At 34.8% G+C, this 19,192-nt stretch overlaps 1 protein-coding gene, 2 long non-coding RNA genes and 1 pseudogene across 5 annotated transcripts; 1 reads left to right on the top strand and 3 right to left on the bottom strand.

Moving 5' to 3' along the window:
• Positions 1-773: 773 nt before the first annotated feature.
• On the bottom strand, positions 774-5,362 carry LOC105804038 (uncharacterized). The gene is made up of 2 exons (XR_001136701.2): positions 4,888-5,362; positions 774-4,671 (listed from the first exon to the last, which is right to left on the bottom strand). It is a non-coding gene; the product is annotated as an uncharacterized LOC105804038 (long non-coding RNA).
• Positions 5,363-6,365: 1,003 nt separating this feature from the next.
• LOC105801084 (cyclin-D3-1-like) lies at positions 6,366-12,969 on the bottom strand (annotated as a pseudogene).
• Positions 12,970-13,907: 938 nt separating this feature from the next.
• LOC105804043 (uncharacterized) lies at positions 13,908-14,880 on the top strand. The gene is made up of 2 exons (XR_008190588.1): positions 13,908-14,143; positions 14,234-14,880. It is a non-coding gene; the product is annotated as an uncharacterized LOC105804043 (long non-coding RNA).
• On the bottom strand, positions 14,721-18,877 carry LOC105804039 (telomere repeat-binding factor 2). 3 transcript variants are annotated; one of them, XR_008190587.1, is made up of 8 exons: positions 18,735-18,877; positions 17,761-17,920; positions 17,371-17,609; positions 16,873-16,957; positions 16,502-16,585; positions 15,716-16,062; positions 15,511-15,646; positions 14,721-15,020 (listed from the first exon to the last, which is right to left on the bottom strand). XR_008190587.1 is itself a non-coding variant. In XM_052622994.1 (7 exons), exons 2-6 carry the CDS (start codon positions 17,908-17,910, stop codon positions 15,721-15,723), a joined length of 900 nt encoding a protein of 299 aa, XP_052478954.1. In that variant the 5' UTR covers positions 17,911-17,920; positions 18,735-18,877; the 3' UTR covers positions 14,721-15,020; positions 15,716-15,720. The 3 variants fall into 3 exon arrangements, 1 of the variants encoding a protein (XP_052478954.1); XR_001136702.2 differs by having other exon boundaries at positions 17,398-17,609; XM_052622994.1 differs by lacking the exon at positions 15,511-15,646.
• Positions 18,878-19,192: the final 315 nt, after the last annotated feature.

The following is a 19,192-nucleotide window of genomic DNA, read 5'->3' as shown; positions in this document are numbered from 1 at the left end:
CACGATAAATGAAATGTGTGGGTGTCTAAATGCCACCGTTCAACCAATGCGAATATTAAGTCAAGCCGCAACTCAAACATCTCGATTAAACCAGCTAATCCAAATCCAGCCATTTCCAAGTATAGCATTATACTGTGGTCAGGACAGTAGCCTGACCATGGCTACGCGCCCTCAAAACACGATACTCATCCTATCAATTAAAAAAAATTTGATCAACTAAAAATAATTTCACAAATTTAGCATTTCAACTTCTCGGTAAGACATAATTAATTTTTGTTTACCTTCTAATTGATCCTTCGTGCCGTGTGATCACTTGATGTGATAAGTGAACTCATCCTAATTTCTGTCACAATTATTATTTAAAATATTGTTAATCATTCTTTTAAAATAATAAATAAATTAATATAACATATCAATTATATTAATAAACATAATTCCCCAAACATTAAATAAACTCAAATAACCAATTATAAAAAATATGTCCATACCGTAAATACGAAAAACCGTTATAAGATTCTTCAAAACATTAATAAAATAAATTAATCAAACCTAATAAAACACAACAACAAAAATAATTTTTCCTTCAATACGAAAAACTAATATAAGATACCACAAAATATTAATAAAACAAATTAATCATACCTTTAATACAAATCTAAAATTAGTAAAACACAACAAAAAATATCCTTCCCTTAAATACAAAAAGTTGATATAAGATACAACAAAAGCATTAATAAAACAAACTAATCATACATTTAATACAAACTTAAATCTAATAAAACAAAACAACAAAAAATCTTTCTTTTAAATACAAAAAAGTGTTATAAGATATCATAAAAACAATAGTAAAACAAATAAATCATACTTTTTTTGTGAAACAAAATAAGCCTACTAAAAGAAATTAAACTAATCCCTCCGGTGGGGGATTTTCCAATAAGCGAAGTCTTGTTTTCCTGTCACAAACAATCTTAATCAGGTCATCTGTGAAAGTATTTTCTTCTCGAGGAACATCTTGAATATTCCAATGTCAAACTTTTCCAAAAAGCTAATGTACTCTCCTAATCAAAGTTGACTTGCGCTTTCCAAGAGTATCTTTTTGGACGGTATGACTGGATTCAAGGTTGTCAGTTTGAATTAAATTGTTCTAAAACCCCTAATCTAGTGAGAGATTCAACCCATCCAAGATGCCCCAAAATTCAGCTTCCAAAACGGTGCAAATACCCAAGTATCTGCAAAAACCCAAAATCCACTTTTTATTATAGTCTCGCACAAGACCCTTTGCTACTGCAGAACCTTCCTCAATCTTAACCAAACCATTGGTATTAAGGCATACCCAATTGGTTGGCAAGTGTGAACTAGTGGGAAGACTTTGTGGCTTGAAAGAAAACAACTTAGAAGTAGAAGTATACTGTCTTGCCCAGCTATAAGAGATCTTGATAATTTCATCCGTACTCTAAGATATGTTTTGGAAAATAAAAATATTACGATTTTTCCAGATGCGCCAAGAAATTATCCCGAATAGACAAGACCAATCAACCCCACTCGAACAACACCAATCAACCCCACTCGAACAAAATGAGTGTTTATTTTGGAGGTTTTTTGTCATCCATTCATGAAGGACATGCAACACCTTCTCAGAACCATGTCAGCAAATTTTACAAAGACTGTCATTGCCTAATCCTCACCTTACCCTTTCTGCATTCTTGAGTAGCCAATGCTTTAGAGCAAGCCAAATGAAAAATATAACTCTTTGGGGTCCTTGAAACTTCTAAGGGAGCTGCCAAACAGACTCTTTTGAATTCCAAACTCCCTCTCGAATTTTACTATATGCACTTTTTAAGGAGAAAAAACCAGTAGAAGTAGCCAACCAAATGATCTTATCCGGACCAACAGTTAGACGAGTAGATGGAATTCTTACAATCTTAGCAATAAACTCCTTAGTAACCCAAATGCAAAATAAATCTAGATTCCATGAGCCGTCACTTGTTACCATATCACTAAAGGAACATTCCATATCTATGTTCGAAACAGAAGGGATCTGTTTGTATAAGGGACCGAGATTTGGAATCCAATGATCCCTCTAGCAATTAATATCTTTTCCATCACCAATAGACCATAGTAAGTTCTCACGAATAAGAGGTCATACCTTAATAAGGGCTCGCCATAAAAAAAGAGCCATACCCTTTCGAAACAGACTCCAGCAAATCACTTTGGACTCCATATTTCAATCTTAAAACTCGAAACTAGAGAGCGTTGGAGTTTGTTACAATATTAAAGCCTAACTTCATCATGAAGGAAGTATTATGATCCCTCAAGTGCATCAGCCTAAGACCTCTATGTGATCTAGGTTGACATATTGAATCCCAACTCACTAAAGCCATCTTTTTGTGACCATTCTGGGAACCCCATATGAATCGTCTGTCCATTAGCTTGATCTCATCACATAATCCCTTAGGGATCATTATTGATTGCATGAAATAACTTGGGACTGAGAGAAAAAATCGATTAAGCCAAAGTGATTCTACCTGCTAAAGAAAGTTTCCTAGCATTCCAACTAGAAAGTTTATTATGCACCTTTTCCACAACAAATTGTAATGTATTATTTGTTACCTTGTCATAAAAAAGAGGCACCTTTAAGTAAAGACCCAGGTTTTGCACTTTTTGAAAACCAAAAATGTTGCTTATACATATTTCTAAATCACTGTCAACACAACTCGAAAAGAAGATATTAGTCTTCTGCATATTAATCTTATGTCCCAAGAACTCACAAAAGTTATCCAAGACCCCTTTAATGACCCTCGCTTGATGTTCACCCACTTGGCTAAAGAGGATCAAATCATCTGCAAAGAAGAGATGAGGCAATGGTGGACCTGTACGAGATAGACGGATCAGGGACCAACCTCCAGAATTGATAGCTAAGCGAATACAATTCCCTAACCATTCCATACAAAGTATAAACAAATAGGGAGATACCGAACAACCTTGTCTAACTTCTCTTGTCGGTCTGAACTTTTACGTCGGAGTCCCATTCCAAAGAATCAGCATAGTAGAAATCGAAATAGTAGACATAATGACATTACAAAGAGAAATAGGAATACTTACGGCTTGTAGTGACGCATCAATGAACTCCCAGCTCACAAGATCATCGGCTTTCTCGGGGTCAATTTTGATATACATCCATATTCTATTCTTCTATTTACTTTTCATTGAATGGATAACCTCTTGCGTGATAATGGTATTATTTGTTATATTTTTGCCTTTTACAAATCCAGCCTGCTCAGAAGCGATGATATTCAGAAAGACTATTTTGAACCGGTTTGCCATGATTTTCATGACCAGTTTATAGAAGGTTGAGCAAAGACTGATAGGGCAAAACTAAGAGAAGCTTTTCGGATTCGGTACTTAAGGAATAAGCACAAGGAGCATATTGTTTAAGTCTGGATCAATGCACTTCCCAGAAAAGACCCTTTTGACCCACTCACAAACCGAAGCCCCATCATGTTCCCACTGACTTTGGTAGAAAAAATCATGAAATCCATCACTACCAAGAGCCTTTAAAGAGGGCATATAAAAAAGTGCAACCTTAATTTCCTCATTGGAGATCGATTTACTCCAAAACTGCATATCACCATCGTTAAGGCATGAGAAGGCTTTCGGAGGAAGTCCTCTCATTTGTCCCGGATGCTCACCATATAACTTCTTATAAAAATCAATCGCCTCAAGTTTCAACTTCTCCTCATCAAAAATCCATTCACCCATGTCATTTTTAACTTTGCGATTTGATTCTATTTTCTTAGTCACAGTGTGCATGAATGAAAAAAATTAGTCTTACGATCTCCTAAAGACAACCAATCATACCTTGCCTTTTGACGCTATAAGAGTTCTTCATGATGTAACACATTTTCCAACTCCTCCCTAACCTCCATTTCAACCCGATTAAGATAGACAGACCTTGCAACATCCGATGCTTTCTGGATATTATTCAACTTCCTAATTAACTGTTTTTTGCGCGAATAAATATGGCCATACACTTCCTTATTCCAATGTCTAACCTGATCAGTGAAGACTGAGTGAACCTTTGACATACTTCTAAAGATGCTCTATTTTTGTTTGACAAAGTCGAAGAAAGTTGGATGCTCAACCCAACCAGCTAAAAATCTAAACAGACAGCTCATAGAAGAGTGGTAATCAGGCATAAGAGATAAGCAAAGTGATCTGTGGTCTGAATTTAGTCTCAGTAGATGATTCATCGTGCATTGTGGAAAAATAGAGCACAAAACTTCATTACAAATGGCTCTATCCAATCTCTCAAACCCCCCCTTTGCCAAGTAAACTAAAACCCTCGAAAACCCAAATTAAGAAGCTCGTTCGAATCCATAAAATCATCGAAATAGGAACATATTCTCCCTAAGATACACCCCTCTCTTTTCACTAGAAAAAAGTATATCATTAAAGTCCCCAATTGCAAGCCACAGGGTCCCGTCCACCGAATGACACTTTCCAAAGCTCCCCAAAGATGCCTCCATTTACCACTATCAGGGCTTCTATGGACAAAAGCTACTAGCAGCGATCTTCTATGAATGCTTTCTGAAACTCTGGCTAAAATGAATTGAAGGTGACATTTAAGAACCTCAACATAAATTGAATCACTCCATTCAATCCAGATACCACCTGAAAAATTAACCGCCTCCACGCAGTGAGAATAATGAAAGCCAAGCTACACTATAATCGAGTATGATTTTTCTCCACTAACCCTTATTTCTAAATAAAATCTGATCTATGCTCACAAAAAAATCATGGGAACTTGGTACTAGCATGCCTCTGACAATTCCAACAAAAAATCGTAAAATTCATAAATAATAAAAAAAAGGAGACAATGGGACCAACCACTAAGTAGCAAAAGGAGATCCAACACCATCTTTATGGCCACCCATACAACGAGCAATTTTATTCGCCTTAAGATAAACTTGGGAGCTAATAAGCATTGCCATAAAAAACATGGCACCAGGTAGAGGGACCCGAAAACTGCAGTTAATCTGAAGCGGCCTCCTCGACCACGAATAGTTTTATTCAAAGCCTTACCAAACAACCACTACCACATTTTCCCTCCAGGGTATGCCCTTTAGAGACCAAACTAGATTTAATAAAATCAATTGACCCTTCCTTAGTAGAGTTCTTTGTAACATTTGGACTAGAATTTTCTTTAAAAGTTACAGCCGAGTGTCGGTTGGAATCAAGAAATTTGGAATTTAAATCTACCATCGATTCAATTGGGAATTCGAAAGTGGGATTGAAATGCATTAAAGAATTACTTGCTTCTTCAACCGCATTTACGTTGGAATTAGAGTTTTGTTCCACAGCCACTAGCTTCACCAAGGCCCAATTAAAGGCCTACCCCTTATCAACTCCAGTAGTTACACCTGAACCAAGGGCATGGCTCAACATTCCATCAGACTCCACCAAGGCCTGCCCACTAACTACCCCTCTATTTCTATTTTTTTTGTTTTCCCGATTTAAAGATGAAGCCTTAAGTCTTGTCACATTCACGTAGCCCACACCACGAGAAATTTTACTTTGGCCACCCACAGGCCCAAAAACTGGCCCTATATTTCTTTTTTTATTTCTTTATAAAATCTCCTTGTACAAACCTAGTTTCTGGAATGTTTGACCCATAATCTTTCACACCAGCTGTTTCTTTCTCCATCAATGCCAAAATATCAAATCTGGTTCCTTCCCTTTTTTCGCCCTTTGATTACAGTTATCATTTTGATTTCGCCTGGATTTCTGTTCGACTACCATCCATGCAATAAAGGGTTTCTCAGTCTCTACCGAAACAGGATTTTTGGTTGTCTGGCCAAAATCAGTAACCTTGTTTCTAGCGGAGTTTTGATCAGCAACAACAGAAGGGCAAAGGCCTTCTAAGTGCCCATACCAACCACAGGAAAAGTACACTGTCGATAAGGATTTGAACTCCACCCTTTGTACTCTACCATTAACTAGGACTTGCGATGTGAGCGGCTTCTCCAAATCTACATAGACCACCATTCTAGCAAACCTACCCCTTGTACCACTGTCAGTTTTGTATCCAACCTAGCCATCTTACCCACTAGGCTGCCAATCTCCTTCAATACCCGTTGCTTGTATAGAAAACCCAGTAGTCCAAGAAAATGGATCCAGTTTAAGACCACGCTTGGAAAGGGTTTCGACAAGTTAAGGTCAACTGTCCACATTTAGACCTTGAGATAATGTCCAAAGATCACCCATGGCCCTTGGGTAAGCACCATTTTGTAATCATCTTTATTTTAAAATCTGACATAGAAATACCCGTTCTCGACATCCATAAGATGAAAAGGTTGTGATGGTCTTCAAAGCACAGAAATTCGATTATGAAGCACTATGTATCCAATATTGTGCCCCAATAGTTTAACAACAATAGTGGTCTCCATATTTTGAACCAGAATATTTTGAATTTTGTCAGAGAATTCGATAGTCGGGATTCCATTAACGGTGGATTTCAATATGTCTCCATCCGAAAAAACGAAATCCTCGCTATCCATAATATCTGAACTTATAGATCCATTAGAATTTCTTCCCAGCAATTTGTCTTTCCAAGAGACATCAAGCGCCCGAACCACCTCAGTCTCCATATTCATCTCAGGATCTTCCCTCGGTTGCCGGAAGCAGACTTTCTTTAAGTTGCAATCTTTAATAGGGCCATCACTATCACCCCCTCCATCCCCGTCAATAACAAGTTGTCTTCCATCGAATCTAATAGTAAAAAAAATGTGTTTTTAATAATAACAAATCATACTTTTAATATAAACTTAAGCTTAATAAAATACACCAAAAAAATTACCTTTCAATTTTCCCTACGCAAGCAATTTTTTCCGTCACTAATATCTTCTTTTTAATTGTTTTTATTTTATTTTATTAATACATCAAATTTTTTCAATTAAATTTTCATATTTTTATCATCTTCAGATATTATTTTTTCCTCATTTCTTTTATCATTTCCAAATTTCTTTATTTCACTCGGATTTATTTTATTATACTACCATCATATATCGTATATTTTTCTCTTTTATTTTTCATCCGATTATATGAAATCTTACATTTTTAAAGAAAAAAATAATTGTAAAAACAAAATATTTTTATTTATGTATCAGATTATATGGAACAATATATTTATTTTCTCATCATCTAAACATTTTCCTTCCACTAATCATATTTTATATACATAACTAACAAATTAAATATTTCTTAACACAATAACATTTCAAATATTACAATAATAATAATAATTTAATTAAAATTATCACATTATAGAGTTGATAATCTAGTAAAATCAATATTTTGTCCAATTCTATCAACTTCTGCTTGAATGAGGTCGATCAAGAACCATGCGGTATTCACCTTTGGTTGCTCTTGGGGTACAACATTCTGGTAGCACTTTCCCAGCCTGAGAGCAGTTTTCACAACGATGTTTCTCCCTTGACAACATAACCAATTTGCGGTCATGACCGCGTAACCATTGCCAACAGGAACTCTTGACCGTGTAACCACTACCAACTAGAATTTTCATCTCCTTTAGTGTTAAATGGGGTATTTCGATTGGGGGTAGACTATTAACCGCATAACCACTGTCAACGAAAACTCTTAACCACATAACTACCACTCTAAAAACGACATTATGTTTTACGAGTCGTTTATATATAAGGGTGATGACGTAACAATTTTTCCATAAAACAACACCACCATAATAATAAATATCCCCCTTCCTTCAACATAACACATTTATTTCTCCTTTTTTTTCCTTTCAACCTAACAAAAAAAAAAAAAAAGACCTTTACTTGTTAAGTTGGCAATGAGGGTATATATAGTTGGTAGTACCGCCACATCTAAAGTAGGGACTAGGAAAAAAAATGTTCACTGTTTTTGGAGACTCCATGTGAAGTGGCGACACAAAAAAATTTCAAAAAGAATACTGGTGCCGCCACATCTGAAGTAGATACTAGAGAGAAAAAAAATTACTGGTATTGGTGGCTCCAATGGAGGTAGCACCAACAAATATTTCTTTTAATTCAATTTGGTGTCGTCACTTAAAAACATGTAACCAAAAAAAAAATTATTCAATTTGATGCCTCCATTAAAGGAGGCCGTAAAAAAAATTATAAAATATATATTTTTTCATTTACATCTAGAAATGCCAATGAAAATATGGTGTAGTGAAAAATTTATAAGGGTGTCGTCCTAGGAAGTGGCAGAAAAAAAAGATTTTTTTTCATCCAATAATTTTTGTAATTATGAGACAATAATCATATCACATTTTGGGATGGTGCCGCCTTGGAAAGAGATGGCACCCATTGACGCTATAGAACTAGGTATTTTTTAAAATAATCTGATACTAGAGTATTTTCATAATTTTTTAATATTTTAGTTATTTACATAATTTTTTAATATTTTAGTTATTTATCTAAAAAAAACTATCAATTCGGTAAGAATTGAGTAACTGTTTTAAAAATTATACGTTGAGATATGCATTGTGGATGTGGTTGTGGTGGTTCCTCTTATGATGGTTGTGGTGGGGGGTGTTCGACCAGAAGAAAAAAAAGACTATTACATGCATTGTTTTGGTTTTGGGGTCTAGTCGATAAATCAATAATCAACTTGTAACAGTCATTTACCTTTTCCTGTTCCAAAAAATATATAGTCTGTTTGATTGGCGGAATTGATTTTCCGAAAAATCAATTACAAGTTTTCCCGTGTTTGATTGGCGGAAAATGATTTCCTATTGTAAAATATTTTACAAAACACGGGAAAAGGAGTTCTTGTTTTAGGAAAATGTCTTACCGTTTTGAATTCGGTAAGACATTCTCCGGAAAATGACCCATTCTTCTCCCCTTTCCCCTTCTCCTTCCCTTTCCCCTACCCCTTCCCTTTCCCGTTTCGAAGCCTACAATTGCCTCCAAGCCATGGTAGTGGCCTTCAAAGAGAAGTTGCCGATTACCGAAAATTGTAGCCCTCGGCAGTCAATCTGATGGAAAAAGCTCTTTCCTTGAAGCTTTGCTTGGATTCCGTTTCAATGTGCGTGAAATTGAAATGGGTACTCCTCAACCTCTCATTTTGCAAATGGTTCATTACTGTTCTGCACTTGAGCCTCGTTGTCGCTTTCAGGTGGTTTTTGCTTTTAAAGTTGGGTGCTTTTGGTTTAATAACTTTATTTTTAGGGGGTTTGTTTTTATGTTTCTATTTAAAGTTTTTTATTGATTTTTTATATGCTGAATCGGGCTTTTATCTGCGTTTATTTAATTTATATGAAGTAATAACTGGATTTTGGATGGAAGAATTTCAAATTGTATAATCAAAAGAAATATTTCGAATCTATGATCGAAAAATTTAAGGCTTTTTCTAATTTATAATAAATTAGACGGATCAATTTTGTTAAATATCGATAATGTATCTATTTACCAAGGATTTATTTTGTTTTAGATCTGAATAATCTTAAACTATAGGGTTAATGTTTGCTAGAAAAAAGTTTTTCTCTGTAACATCTGGGTGTTCATTGAGTAAATGCTCCATTTGAGCAGCTTCCTATGTTTGCATTGTCTTCTTTTTCGTTGATACTTAAAATTGACAATTGAAAACAGGAAGAAGATTCTAAAGAATATGGAAGTCTAGTTGTTTCTGGATCAACAATTGCGGATGTCATAAAATCAAGAACCGAGGCACTTCTGAAGAAGACTAAAACTTCAGTTTCTCCTAAGCCAATTGTAATGAGAGCTGAATTTGCACACTGTCCTAACCTCACCATCATTGATACCCCAGGATTTGATCTGAAGGTAGCTTGCTGGTCAATTTGAAAAAGGAAAATTCAGACTTGGATTGATTGAAATCTTTGTAGCAAAATGATCTTATTAATGAATCACATTATATTGATTGAAATATTTTGTTGCAATGCAGCATGTTTGACACTATAAAAAGCTAGTTCATCTACCATTTTCTGTTGTTTGAATTCTAAACTTTAGGGGTAAATGTGAAGATTCTAACTGTGTAAAGTTTCATGCCTCTTGAGGTGCCATTGGCTCGCATGCAGCTTCTGATGTATGAACTATTTTAAGGCTTGAGTTAGCATCTTCCATCCTTTGTAGGCAATAAAAGTTTGTTTCTACCATACTGCAGTGAGAAGAAGCCTGTATAACTTATTTGCTGATGATATTTGTTATCCAAGGCTGGATTTCCGGACTTCTTATTTTCGACTCTATTCAGATTGAAATTATTTGTTATTCTCCTTCCTCTGTTAAAAGTTTTCACTAGGTGAATGGAAATGCAAAAAATGTGTCTTTTTTTTGTGTATAAAATGCACAATGTTGGGAGCATTTGTACAAGACCATAAGTACCAATTTGCTATGACATAAGACCATAAGTACCAATTTGCTATGACTGGCATGGTCGTCTTACCTTATATGTTCTTGCAATTTCAAAGACTTTGCACTAGTAACAGAAGCTATTGAATGATAAAAAATTGCCATAGGATAAGGTCTTCTAATGTCTAAACTTGCCTTGTCTATGGTGTTGTTCGATCAATTGCAGGTACAAACTATAATGTTCAATTGCTCATTAGATATAATGATATAGAAGATAATGTTTGTGTTTTCATTGTTGCTCACCAATTGTTGGGTGATAAATCAATCTCCAATTTTCCTTTAAATTTTTTCGCAGCTACTTGGTGACAATCATGGGTTTAGTGACTCCATAGAGTGTGTCATTAGCATTGGTTGATACATATTCCGTGCTCGTTAAAGGCTTACCACGACAACAAAGCGTACTGCTGGTTGTCATTGTTGGAGACTAGGTATTTTACAAGGCTTATTATGCATATCATCACCATGGTGTTATCCCTTATCATAATTTGATGTAAAAACATGTGTTTTATCTGATTGCAGGCCTTGTCATTTCTCTCACTAGCCGCGGCTTACTCAACTGCTAGTGTGACAAGTCTTTTGGTCAATGTCATTCGACATATTGCCCGTCAAAGATATGCGATGATATCGATTGTCTCTGACTATGGCTTTCATGTTGTGGTTTCTATCCTTTGCTTTAACTCTCTTCAATCTTTGGCTCCTTCGTCTTTGTAGCGACTCGCAACTTCCAAGTTCAACCCTTTCTTCATACACAAAAAGTTCAAGAGAGATCCCGACGGTTCCATAGATGTTCAAATTAAGAAGTGTACATTGACCGTATTATATACAAACATCAAAATCTTGAGCGATAAAATTGAATTTCAATGTTGTTTGAATAAAGTTTGTTGCCAATTTACGATTCATTGATTCATTTATCTAGTTCATACGGTTAATAGTCTAGCTTAATAATTGAGTATTATTATATATTTAATTTGATTTATTTAATTATAAATAAATCATTGCAATATATGTAAAAACAATTTAAAATATAAAAATTTATTAATATATATTAATATATGTAAAAACAACTTTTCCGGAAAATAGTTTCAGGAAATCTGCCAAACAGCAGAAAATATTTTATACAGATTCAATCAAACACCAGAAAATATTTTCCAGTAAATCATTTTATAGAAAAGTAAAACATTTTCCAAAAATCATTTTACGGAAAACATTTTACTGGCAATCAAACGGACCCAAATTTAACAATGTCTTTTTATTTTAATGAAGTACAAACCTTGTTTATTTTAAGAACACTTAGAAGGTGGTTCTGGTAGCCAACTGGATTAAAAACCTCAACTTGGTCTATAACGTGCATCATTGTTTCAGTAGCCAATACAGAGGGAAGATACTGCACAGATCTTGAATCTATGAACACATATTTAGACCAAATGATGAGAGACAAGACACAAAAGGGTATCTTTTTTTGTCGTGTTTGAGACAGAGGCTTACTTACCAGAGATTACAAAAAGGAAGAGATGTTCCCATCTCTTAAGAAACTCCGATGGAGATGAGTTTGTAACCCAAGCCTTCTTATGATGTGATCAAGGAATGAAAGTGGAGTAATTGGATGCATTTTCCATTTCAGTGTTAAAAGAACCAAAAGCTCCATTCTTTGAATGGTTTTAGCCTCAAACATATTTTGTCCCTTCAACCTATAAAAACAAAACATGTCATTGTGTTTCCAAATGAAACAGACAGACAGACATACTTAGAGGTCTAGAAGAAGAGGAACATGGGTTTCTTCAACTTTAGCAGCCAAAGAGAGACAAGTGATAGCAACATGGTGAATCACCAATGGTTTATCTCTTTGAAAACAGAAGCTACTTAAGAATCTATCAAGATAATTAACAAAAAGCATCGTCGTGAGAGTGGTGAACCCATAGTGAGCATTGACTTCAAGCATCCACTCCGCCGCCTCACGGCGGGCCTCATCTTCCCAAAACAAATCCTGTTCCAACAACAAAAACGATTAAAAAAGTTGAAGCGTCTCCGCCATTGTTACAGACAGTTAAAGAATTCTTCTACAACTTCACCTACACCATTCTCATCATCTTCTTCACAGTAAAGACCATCAAGCAAGAAAGAAGGGTAAATTTCTTCTTGTTCATGTTGTTGAATTGCCATCTTTTTTTTTTTTTTTTGAGTCTCTCCCACTTTTAAGTCATTATACAAAACAGATAAAATGAAGCGTCTCCGCCATTGTCACAACCACTTAAAGAACTCAATTTTGTAACTTAAATTGAGTGGTTCTTTTATCTGTTTTCAGTTCACTTTCAAGATGATGATGATGGTAGTGGGGAAAGGAAGAGACTGTGCGGTGGCTGGAAGGAGGTAACAAAGGATGGAGAAGCAGGGGTGGCTTGGAGGGGAAGAAGTTGAACAGCAGTAGAGGAATCTATGTTGTTCAATAAAATGCTGACAATTGTCATAAAAATGAATTATGTTGAGTCGATCCAATGTCATTAAAGTTGATCTAATACTTTACAAGTTGTAATTCAGAGTTTGGATTCATATAATAACTCTAGCTCTTACATACTTGATTCGTTATGATGATTGCTTAAACTACAAAGATCCAAATGATGTGATACTTGATTCGTTGGAAAGCTAAGAAATAGCTCATCAAGTTGTATGAAGACAACTTAACTCAATTTCATCCATAACAAAGCCAAAAACGCGTCACAACTCGAATGGTGTTTCTGCCAAAATCTGCCTCTCCATTCAAAGCTTGGGTCCACATTATTTCGACCTAGGCTGCCCCATTCTTCAAGCCTTTTGCCACCACAATTTAATCCTCCATAAGCCACCTTTGAATGATCATGGTTCAACGGCTCCCTTTGGATTCCATCACACCCATGGTAAGATAGAATTTCAAGCGTATATTCTCTTTAACTGAAAAAAATTGTTTGGATAACATAAGGAGAGGTGAGTTTGGGGTTTTTAATCACATTGTAACTCTCGTTTTCCATTGAAGGCTCAAGGCTGAAGCTCCAATGGAAGGAAAAGCCCTCTAGTGAAAGAAATGTATCCTTTGTTGGGTAAAACTTTACTTTTGCATTTTTTTTTTCCTTTTACAATTCTAGATTATTTTTAACTAAAAAGTAAATAATTAAATACATATATTTTTATATGTATTTTAAATTAATTACTTCTTTACTTAATAAATCTATAAATTTTATTTTATATTGTAATTAGATACATATATATTTGAAGGAATTAGAAATAAATTTTATTATAAAATTAAAATGAATTGATAAAATAAATATTACATGAAAATGAAAATAATTAATAAAATTATTATTTAAAAAATACATTTTAATAAAATTTAAAATAAATTTAATTCTAATAAAATTTCTACTAAATTCCATTTTCAATCTAATATCCTTAATAGTTATTTTTATTTTAAAAATTTTTAATATTATAAGAACTAATCGCTACTACTATTTTTAATTTCACTGAAACTATTTGCGCCACCCATGTGAAGGAAGAAAGTTTCATTATTTGATTAAAAGGTTGAACAAACCTTGAAATTCGTTTTATCGATTCGAGTTTCTTTGACATTTACTATGATGGCTGAAATTAATGCTCTTGTTGCTGCTTTAAGCTGATGTTGTGTTTTTGAACTTTGTGTCAAGTTTTACTACACACCTACCTGGGAAAACCCTTATTATAATGCGGTGTCATTTGTACGTAGCGTCTCTAAACTCTCTTTTTTTTGCTTTTAATCTTTTGGAGCTTAGTTCCACTGCTTATCTAATTTCTCTGCTTCCACGTAGGAGTCCCCGTCGTATATTGCTAATATCCCTTCAAATAGGTTAAAAGGGAATGCTTTATCATCACCATCATTCTCTGCAAGCCTGAAATATATTTGATCTGAGAGTATGAAGGAATGAATTGCTTCGGCAGGAGCTCTTGTTTTTAGCCCTTAAAAGCTGTCATATTTATGCTGCTTCATCATCCTCATCCTACATGTGTGGCACAAATCCATGCTCATTGTGAGCTTGGAGAGTTGGCAAGTTCAAAGCCATTTTCCATGATGCTTTGGGAAGGTCCTGGGTTGTGGGTAGTATGGACCTACAAACTTCACACGAAGCTATAAAATATTGCAATTGTAATACAAGTCAAATCAGATGATGTAGAGAGAGAGAGGTTGTTTTGTTTAAGCGGCCATTAGCCACCAGTAATACTAAATAGCTTGAACACCCACTAGCAGAATTGCAGTTCAGTTGTATACGGGTTGACTCTCAGTAGAGACGGATCATATATCTCAAAGCGTGCCATCATGAATGCCTTTCTCTATTTCTTTTTGCTATATCTGTACCCTTTTACTTCATGATAAAGTTATAGAATCACTAACACCTCTAACCTCCTTTACCAAATGTTCGTACAAAAAGAAGCACTTGATGGACCGATTTATCTCACATTTTCTTCTTTACAAGCCTAATATATTTACAGTTATAGACATGATCGCGGTTGGTATACCAGGCCAGCATGATGTCGGAGTCTGATGCATTGTTCCAGCAATGAGCTAAAGACCAAATGGTAGGTTTCCATTTATGCCATCTGCACAAGTTTGCAACCGATATCAAGAAGATAAACACCACAAGTTCAACAAAAGATATGAAAATATATTGCAGTTCACAAAAGAAAATCAGTAATATACTGCAGTTTTGGAGAACATGAAAATGATGGATGACAAAAATGTCTGGTCACTCATCATTCTGTTGGATGTACTTCACAACTAATATATTGTAGTTTCTGACAACATGAACGTGATGGATGTCAAAAATGTTTGACCGCACCATGTCACTATTTCTTGGATATACTTAGTGCAAAATAAACGGAAAAGTGTAGCATCTATGAGGAGGAAAAACTGATGTTATGAAGTGAAAGTAACTGCCTGATTTCACAGGGATTTCTTTTACGAAATTATCCTATCTCTAAGTCAAAAGAAGTCAAAGGATACTAAACAGAAAACGAATAGCCATTCCTTCCTACATCTTTGTCTCAGAAATTTTTCAACCACATAGAGGAAAGGTTGAAGTAGGCTCACAGAAATAAGTGAAATGAAATTTGTTCAACGGGTGTGGAGTTGTTGCAATGAAGGTTTGTTGATTGGCAGAGCTGCAGGGGGTAAATATCACGTTTATCCCTCTTAAACAACCAACTCGAGCATCCACTGAGAAAACCTGTGTTTTCAAATCTATGAACATAGTTCACTAAGAAGAATACTCAAGAACTGATTAAAGATGATTTACCAGGTCTATAGCATCCTAGACTTCAATGCTTTCTCTGCTGCTTTAGCAAAAATTTTTGCCGCTTCTGCTTCAGCTTCTGCCACATCTGCCTCTCTTGCTGCCTTTTCAGCCTCGGCAATTGCAACTTCTGCCTCTGCAACTGCTTGTGCAGCAGCTGCAGCAGCCTCTTCTGCAGTCATGCTCCTCATTTTCAACAAATCTGCATTAACTTGGGTTTTAGTAAGAATGTTGATGCCTTTCTTCTTTGCTTTTGAAGATTCCTTTGGCCTTCCTTCCAAAAGAAGCAGAGGAGATTTTCTTGCTTCGGAAATAGTTGAACGCGGTGCAACCTTGTACTTGTGCTTTACCTATTAAAATACACATTGAAAAGATGAGTCAGTCGCAACTTATGAACATTAGACTAAATCTTCTTTAGAAACATATTTCCCCCATTTTGTGAAGATATGCCAGTAACTTTCCATATGTAGATCAGAAAACTAACATCAACATTTCATGCAACTAATGAGGAAGAAAAGTATCAAAGTTGTTGGACACATTTTGCAAACGGGAAGCAACCTTTCCCAGCGGTCTTTCTTTAAATCTAATATTACAATTGCATATGCCATATCAATTAACCTTAATATTGTTTTCAGGAACATCAATGGCAAAAGTATCACCTAAGCAATTCTGTCTGAATTCTAAGGACCTTTTCGATGACCCTGGGACACTAATATTGAATTTATATGCTTGACAAAAGTAATAATATTCCACTGATATTGGTCCACCAGTAATTAACAGCATGATTACCTTTATCAATGTCCCATTTGCTACCAACAGCTTTAATTTAGTTGCCAATAGCTTCTTGAGGTTTGGTGGAGTAGCATATTTCTCCTATAATGTCAAAGACAAACCAACTCATATTAGTTTAGATGTTTGCAGAAAACATTCACAGTAATTTCAGAGCTGAGCTTTAGGTTAAAGGATTTTAAATCAGAAATAGAACAAGAAAGGAGAAAAAGAAAATATAAGTTCCATACCTACTGGAGAACAAGAGAGAAGGAAAATTCTTGACATATAAAAACCATTACAAAAACAAAAAATCCTCCAGCAGTTTAGTTAAATGAGTACTTTTCTTTTTAGTATTCAGAATTCAGGAATAATCCAAGAAGGAAAAGCACCTCTATGTATACAGCAATTGAAGCTCTGTCAGACCCGGCTGGCTCTTTCAAACTAGTGATAGCCTCCAGTAAAATATTGTCCAACCTACAACATTGAGAGGATATCACTTAAGCAGCAATGAATATGCCTGAACATAATCAGAATAACATGGCTCTCGGTACAAGACTTTTTTGGCCTACAAAGACCAAGAAGTTGGATAATTTTGGTTTTCATCAGTTACAAATAAGCGCTGTTGCCCAAAGGCACTAAAAATATGTGTATTTACAGCCAGTTTAAAATGAAACAATATAGGAAATAATAAGTTTTTCTTTCTGTGTCTTTTCATGTTGCAAGTATCTGAACCTCATGTAAACAGGTTCAACTAAAAATAACTTCAATATGATATACAAATATGTTTAATAAATAACCTTGCAATTTAAATAGAAAAGTTTGAAATTGTCGTTATTTAATATCTAGGAACTCGTATACCTACGTTCAACTGGAAGTAAGTTCAGTACCACATAAGAATATACGTAATAGATAACCTTGAAATCAGTTTCTTGGAACCAGTTGCCCTTGGTGTTCCACTAGAAACTGCAAGGGGCTTAGCATCAACGACTTCTTCTCTTGGAGGTACAGTGATTAGAGCCATGGGGTTATCATCATGTTTAGCAGCCAACTGATTTCTTTTAAAGGCAAGCTTGGCCTTCTGCCTTGAACCCCATATGGCGGTTGCATTTATATTTCTCCATTTATCCTGGCCACAATAAAACTATACTCATTAGTTCACCTCCATGCAGTTAATAAAGGCACTATCAGGACATAGCAACCTCTGGTCATTAAACCAGAAAATTTAAAAACTTATTCCAACAGTACTTAGTGAAGACTGCTAAAGGTCAGCTACATACCTTGAGATCCACATTTGAGCGTGAACGCAAGACAGAACTAAACTCAGGATCTGAAAGTATATTGCGCCATTTACCAGTACCATGCTTAAGAACTCCTGCCTTGAGGGCCGCTTCTTCTTCTGCTGTCCATTTCTGCTTAGGGGCACCCATTAACAAAGTCCTGAAATCCCCAACGAAAGAAAATATAAACAACAGGAATTAGAAAAGATCAATCACTAGTACCACTCAATCCTATATGCTTATGCGCCTATCCATCATGTTTAGACAACTAGCAAAAAACATTGTAATTGTAGAAGAAATAGGTGCCAAAACTAAATCAAACCATTTCAAAGGCAATAATCCTATTTACACAACCACCAGACATTCACAGACAGATTTTTTCTAGACATTTTCTAAGGCTCCAATGCTCAACCGTAGTGAAATTCCACTAGTGCAGAATTTAAAATTTCACTATAAAAACATACCAAAATAATGAAAAAATAGAAAAAATAAAATCCTTGATGCAATTATGTTTGAGAAATTTAGACAAAGTTCTACAAATCCAAACGCCATCTAAAGCATAAAGCTCAAACTTTCAACATCTGTTGACTCAAATTATACATAAATTTAGACTAAATCCATCACAACATGTATTCACAGCTCAAGAAATGTACCTATCACTATAAATCTCTAATTTCCTCTAAAAAAAATCAAAATTATATTCTGAAAGGACAGATTTATGAAAATTAAAAAGTCTAATAGATTCATGTCCAACTTTTTTCTCCTCTGGAGAACAATATTAACCATGATGAAACAACAAACAATCAGATTAATGCATTTTCATCCAAAGCTTAGACTTCGACGAAACTTCACAACGACCAATTTATCTAGAGAATTCGAAACAAAGAAAGAAAGAAAAAACCTTTGCATTAAATACTGAATTTCGAATTATGAGTGAACTTTGGGGAGAAAATTGAGGATGAAAAATGGAGTACCTGATCGGAGAAACGAGTGGCGCATCGGATTTTTTGTCGAGAAATTATTCTTACAAAACAAAGAACTGGGAAAAAAAAAAAAAGTGTATTTTTTTTCCCCAAAAGATATTAAATAAAATAGAAATTGAGGAAATGTTCTTTTTAACTACTACTACTACTACTCGCTTCTTTTTGAGGTATTTATATCTATGGCTTATTAGGTGGATGAATGTATGATTATAAAATATGAAAATTAACTTCTAGCCCTAATCTCTCTCTAAGTTAAATTTCAACCCTAGATTTTGGATAATTAGTAAACTAACCCATCAAAGTTACTTAAAACATTGTTTTACGATTAAAAATTAATAAATTGATCATTTCGGTACACTTTATAATATATAAATGTTTTTAATTTCACAAGCAAGAAATTATAATTTATCTCATTTACTTATTTTAAATAATAATTGAAAAACTCCACC

Source organism: Gossypium raimondii, chromosome 11, assembly GCF_025698545.1.
Source record: "Gossypium raimondii isolate GPD5lz chromosome 11, ASM2569854v1, whole genome shotgun sequence".
Lineage (NCBI taxonomy): Eukaryota > Viridiplantae > Streptophyta > Magnoliopsida > Malvales > Malvaceae > Gossypium > Gossypium raimondii.
This window is presented reverse-complemented; position numbering and strand designations above follow the sequence as displayed.